This window comes from Pleurodeles waltl, unplaced genomic scaffold (genome assembly GCF_031143425.1).
Source record: "Pleurodeles waltl isolate 20211129_DDA unplaced genomic scaffold, aPleWal1.hap1.20221129 scaffold_275, whole genome shotgun sequence".
In the NCBI taxonomy this organism is placed as follows: Eukaryota; Metazoa; Chordata; class Amphibia; order Caudata; family Salamandridae; genus Pleurodeles; species Pleurodeles waltl.
In genome coordinates, this window is record NW_027149981.1 from 1 (window position 1) to 5,989 (window position 5,989).

Here is a 5,989-nt window from a genome sequence, read left to right on the forward strand (position 1 = left end):
ACTCTGTGCTCCAAGGGGGAGGTTCTGACTTAATTAAACATGCTACCAGGTAGGACCGTTACACTCCCTGAATGGGCCCTCCCCTTAGGATGAGCTCAGGTGACGGTCACTCGGCATGATGCACTCACAAGAATAGGGCCTCGTTTTTGAGGAAACAGTAAAAGATTTGGTAACACTGCCCTCTAGAAGAGGTCAGCAGGTTCTAATAAACAGGTGTTCTAGGGGACGCCCTTTGAAGCTGATAACTCCCCAGTGCCCCTCCAAATGTTTACCTCCCACAGTTCCCTTTGAAGATGGCATTAGGATTGGAAAGAGGGGTCCACAATCTCTCGCCCATAGGGAGCGAGGTCCCCGCTTACAGGCCTTCCCCCTATTCTTCGGTATCAGGAGGGGCCGTGACCACAGCGCACATGGCACGTGGCACATGGCACACTGCTGAACAGCTGTCCAGAGGCAGGGCACGCGCCTGCGGGGCAAACCACTGCACACAGCCACCTCCTGGCCATCCAGGAAGGCTTAGGAAACAAGACACGAATATTAGGCACGGGCTGGGAAGGGGACTGGGGGGGGAAGGGGGGGTGGGGGGTTCAAAAGAAAGGGGGGGTGCTGGGCGCTCGCGTGCCATAGATGAAGAAGCCACCCCCCTCGGCCCCCTTCAGCAGCGTGCGCCAGGCAGAGACCCCCAGCTCTGGAACAGATTGCAGGGGGCGGGCTGCCCTCGCCCCTCGCTCGCCCGGGCCCCCACCCCCAGTGGCAGGTGGACAGTGCTGCTGCCGGGCAGAGAAAGAGCCCATTGTCTGGGGGCTGCCACACGCCAGGCACAGCCCCCGGCCATTGTGTGCCCCCTCTATAGAGATGCAAAACAGCGGCAGCAGCGTGTGCCGGGCACCCCCAGCCCCCCCTCTCCTGGCACAAGCCGCATTAGCATCTGGCCAGCAGGGCCATGCAGCAGACTTCTTTCATTGCACAGTAACTTTGTAATGTGCAGCCTGTCCGTGCCAGTGCTGAGCCTGTGCAGGCACGGACTGTCCTGCGTCATGCTGGACGGAGGCTTGGGGGGTGCAGGTGCAGCCCTCGGGGTCCTCTCTCGCAGTACCTTCTGCCGCCTGTGGGCAGTGCTCATGCTGTGCCACATCTCGCAGAGGCGCCAGGGGTGGCGCGGGCGCCTTATAACGGGCTACCGAGATAATAAGCGCTTTAAGTCATAAGTCTAAAGCACTATACGGTATGCACCCACTTTGGGAGGTGGGGGGAGGGGGGTATATATGTTGTGCTAGTTGAATGTAACTAACGTCCCATTCTGCCATTCTGTGTGGCGTTCTATGTTAGCCGGTCTGCTGCCGGCGGAGCCTATCACGCTCTACGGCACATGTGTACACCGCTGCCCTGCACGTGATCTGGGCATGTCCCCTCGTCTGTGCTCCATGTGCCCCCCATACAAACATCATAAGGGCGCAACTATCATTCGTGCAGCAGGGGCAGTGGCACCGGGGCCAGAGATGTGAGGGTCTAAGGCACCCTAATTATGGTTGTGTTTTCGTACCGAGCCGGGACAGGACAGGGGTGCCCCATATATCATGTTTGCATAGTTACCCCATTTATCCTTGCTTTGTCACAGAAAAGTATAAAAGCGCTACCCGAAATGCACCTAAGTATTCTATGCAACACAAAAGCGCACCAATCTTTCTCGTGTAAAGCATGCATGCCCGCTTTAGGGGAGACTGTGCTCATGCGTTGAGCTACACATAACAACATACTAGCTTAAGGGACGGGGGGGGGGGGGGGGGGGGGGGGGGGGGAGGCTCATTACACTCCATACAGAGTTAGTCAACTTCGAGAAACGCCTTGCAGATCGTACCCGTGCCAGGGGCTTTTTTGCAGCAGCAGAGCACAAGACCCGCCGAGGCATGTGCCTCCCCGTCTCATGATGTTGGCGTGTGCACTCTTAGGGTGCGCTTATGCATCCCTGTTGAAAGGCCCTTAAGGCGGCAATGTTTGTGTGTTTCTCCAAATATGGTATGCGCACAGAACCAATGGGCTCTGCAGCTGATTGTGACTGTATTGGGTCTGATGCAGGAATTTAAAGCTATGCTCACATTTAATTCTGCTGTGCACCCCGCAGTCAAAGTGAGCGCCAGGCTTGTTCAGAAAGTGTTCTGAGGGGGGCTTTGCTCTACCTACTGACCCTGGCACGCGTTTCAAACTGTGGAGCCCCCTTCTTCTTGCAGGACGGCAGATTTGTGGTTGGAGTATGCCATGGCTATTTTCTGTGTGCATGCAATTAGCATTTGGGAGATTAAAGGGGGAGGGGGGCAGCCTACGGAACTTGGTGGTCTTTGCATAGAGAGGCATAAAATAAAGTCCTTTTCAAAGCTTAGACAGGCAATATGAAAGAGAGCCCAGATCAGGGAGAGGAGCGGCGCCTTTGTGTGCCCATCCCCCGCTTTGCATTAAATGTACAGCCGGCCGTCTGCCTGGTAACACTGGGACACAAAAGCTGCAAGACCCGGGCATTGTAGGCGCCCTTGCCCCCGCTTCACCCCGCACCACCTGCCCCCCCATCCCTCCCCCCCACACGTGTCCTTAAGGCACGAGCCGACCAGCCCCCCCTCGGGCACCATATTAGCATCACAATGCTCCAAGGCGCGCTGGCCAATCAGCGGCCGGCGCGGGGAGGAGCTCCGCCCCTTCTCAGAAGCCCTGCCGCACGGCTATAAAAGCGGCCGCCGCCGCTCAGCCTCTCACACTTCCCTTTGGATTTACCGAGCACTGATCTGACTGAGGACTAGCACCTAGCGCCTTAGCACGGACTGTCTTTTGCGTTCAGCAGACACTCTCGAAGAGCTTTGCCTGGACTTGTTGGTTTTTTGTTGGATGCTTGTGGATTTTGTTTTTGGTGGCTCACGGATTGTCATGACTCTGGAAGAGGTTCACGGACAGGACACCCCCGTGGAGAGCAGCGCTGACAGGTAGGCATCGCCTCCCGCTCTCGGACTCAGTTGGGAGGGACTGCTGGGGCTGCAGGAGCGCGCTGTACTCCCCCGTTTCTGCAGGTCGGGGTTAGCATCTGGTGCTTCATCATAGCCTGATGGGTGTGCGGGGGCCTGGGGTGGGGGCGCTCTGATCGAGTCATCTCTAGGTGTGGGCTTATAGCGCTGCTGACGTGAGTCGTGCAGCACCACCGCCTGCCAGCTGAGGGGGAGCCTAGAAGACTCCAGTCGCCTCCGGGGTAGTGTGGGCGGGGGGTGCAGCTGGGAAGGCGCCGCTCTGCCCGCGCTCTGTGCCTCTATGCACTGTGCTCACAGCAATCTCCTTCTTTCTTCTCAGAATGCAGATCGCCGGCAAAGCGCTGCACGAGCTGCTGGTCTCCGCTCAGAGGCAGACCTGCCTGACCGTTGGTGTCTACGAGTCGGCCAAAGTCATGAATGTGTAAGTATCAGCCGCCTGTGCACTGTGCATGCAGCCCCTTCACCGCATTCCCCCCCCCCCCCCACCTGTGCATGCTCTTTAATCTGTAGTCCATCCCACCTCTTGCTGCATGCCCCTGAACAGCCCTGCATGCTCCAACTCCTGGATATAGTCAGGCATGTTCCTCTAAACCTGCTGATGCCTGAACCGCACGGCCCGGCACTGCTAGCTGCTTGCTGATGCCCCCTAGTGTATAAGTACCGTAAAGCATCTTTGCATCACAATGCACTTCGACGCACTTATACATTTTTGGGTGCATCATTTGAACGTCTGGTGCTTGCCTGTGCTTGTTACCCTCGCGCTCTAAACTTTGCTTTAGATGCAAGTCCCATAAGGAGATGGCGACACTCGCTTGTATATCCTGCATGCACTTTCCACCCCGTTAAAACACCCCGCGCTCTCAAACTTTATTTTTTTTCTGCTGGCTCCTACACAGTGGTCCTAACGTCCGTCTCCCCTTTTCTCTCCACAGTGACCCAGACAACGTCACATTCTGTGTACTGGCGGCCGACGAGGAGGACGAGGGCGACATCGCCCTGCAGATCCACTTCACTCTCATCCAAGCCTTCTGCTGCGAGAACGACATCAACATTGTGCGGCTGAATGACACCCAGAAGCTGGCAGCCATCCTGGGGTCAGGGGACGAGGCCGACGAGCCCAAGGACCTGCACTGCATCCTCATCACGGTAGGTACCCTCTCTGGCGCAGTGCGGGGCACACAGCGGAGGCTGGACGGGGGCAGCTCAGGGCGGTCCAGGGGTTACTTTTATCATGTGGTTATTTACCCATGACGCACTTCGCTGCACCCACATGTCGAGTTATGCTCTTTCCATTTACCTTATGACCTATTTTAACGGCGGTGTTTTGCTAATGTTTATCCCGTCTGCGACTTCTGCCTTTCCCATGGGAAGGGTTTATGTATGAGTTCTATTCCCAGGCCTTTCGGCGCCCTGTCTAGAGGCGTGTTTGTGTTACACAAATACTGCAGGGCTTGTGTTTGTAGACCACCCAGCAGCACAGCGTGTGGCCCCTAGCATGTGGGAACGTGTTTTTGTAGGCATTCCTGGTCTTTTGGGGAACTGTGGGGCTCCCGGGGAGGTCTGGGCTAGTTCCCAGGATGCAGAAAACCTGTTTTTGTAGTCATTCCGGGCCTTTGGGGCACTATGGGGCTCTCGGGGAGTTCTCAGCTAGGCCAGCCCTCCTGAGCATTGAAACGTGATAAGATGCGCCCAAGCCCCCCGGTGGCAGCAGTGTACTCATGACTCTTTTATCTCATGTTTTGCAGAATCCCGGCGAGGATGCCTTCAAAGACCCCGCCTTGGACAAGCTCAGCCTGTTCTGCGAGGAAAGTCGTAACTTCAACGACTGGGTGCCCTCCATCGCGCTGCCAGAGTGAATGCCCAGCCGAGGCCTTCGCATCTGAATCTTGTTGCTTTGGCAACGCACTCAAGAAGAACCTCCTGGTTCCTGCTTCTGAGGAGAGGCCGGTCGGAGTCGTGGAGACCGGCAGCTGTTGGCTCTTGTGGAGCACAGAGTAACGTGGAGTACGGAGGACTGACCCACCCGCAGGGGGTGCGGTACAAGCCCCCCACCGGCCGCGGTGGGGGCAGGATGGCACCGGATTGGGAGTTGGAAGGAGTACCGTGTATGTTTCCAAGCCCGATGGGACTGGTGCAGTGAGAAGGAGAAACAGAAACATGTTAGGTGGAACGATGAATGGAGGAGGAAGTGCATACGGAACGGGCAGAGCTGTTCTGTACCAGTGACCTGAACTTTGGAAACTGTTGTGGTCAGCAAGGACATGCTATATCATTGCCACACATGTAAAGACATTGTACGAACTGAATTTTAAGGACATGCTTGCAAAATCAATGTCGTTTATTTTGTTACCCATGACAACAGACATGCATGGGGAAGCTGCACGTCAACAAGCTTGCAAAATAAATGTTAAGTGCGTGCATTCAGCACTTACTGTTTTTTTTTTTTTTAACATCTTAAAAAAAATAAATGTTTTAATCTTATTTTCGATTCCTCGCCTTACTGTCGGGGTGGCGCCGGGAGGAGGGTTGGAGCGGGGAGCTGCGACTTAGAAACACCTCACGCGCATTTTGCTAAAAGATAACGTTACAGTGTCGGATTATTTATAAACTGAGACTCGACTGAGCTCATGGCCCTGCATGGTGTCTGCCCAGCCGAGTGTGGGGCAGCCGAGTGGCCCCCTAAAAGACAAACGATGGCCCCCGGTTAGGCTGCAGTTGGGCCTTTCCATTCATTTCCCCTGACGTGACCCCTGACCTCCTTCGCAACAGCTGCTTATCGCAACAGCTTGCCGGCCCGTGGAGTTGCATGCTTAATGAGCTGCTATTGTGCGGCCGCCCTTTGTTTGGGGGAGGGGGGTGGTGGCTTGCCGTTTCTTAAAGCGAGGTATGGATGCTGCAGGTACCTGTTTCATGTAGCGCGTCCAGAGCACCGGCTGATTGCGCATGCATTTGCACATATTAAACTTGAAACGGGCGCTCTG

The 5,989-nt window shown here is 55.8% G+C and overlaps 1 protein-coding gene across 1 annotated transcript; it reads left to right on the forward strand.

Moving 5' to 3' along the window:
• The first annotated feature begins 2,743 nt into the window (after positions 1 to 2,743).
• On the forward strand, positions 2,744 to 5,489 carry GADD45G (growth arrest and DNA damage inducible gamma). The gene is made up of 4 exons (XM_069219129.1): positions 2,744 to 2,969; positions 3,328 to 3,429; positions 3,941 to 4,154; positions 4,754 to 5,489. Exons 1-4 carry the CDS (start codon positions 2,875 to 2,877, stop codon positions 4,862 to 4,864), a joined length of 522 nt encoding a protein of 173 aa, XP_069075230.1. The 5' UTR covers positions 2,744 to 2,874; the 3' UTR covers positions 4,865 to 5,489.
• Positions 5,490 to 5,989: the final 500 nt, after the last annotated feature.

What these genes read in the sequence shown, in the direction of transcription:
- GADD45G (XM_069219129.1), top strand. Translation starts at nt 2,875, where the DNA reads ATGCTTGTGGATTTTGTTTTTGGTGGCTCACGGATTGTCATGACTCTG. An exon ending in TCGGCCAAAGTCATGAATGT is followed by an intron (nt 3,430 to 3,940) that starts GTAAGTATCAGC and finishes TTCTCTCCACAG; the next exon opens with TGACCCAGACAACGTCACAT. An exon ending in TGCACTGCATCCTCATCACG is followed by an intron (nt 4,155 to 4,753) that starts GTAGGTACCCTC and finishes CATGTTTTGCAG; the next exon opens with AATCCCGGCGAGGATGCCTT.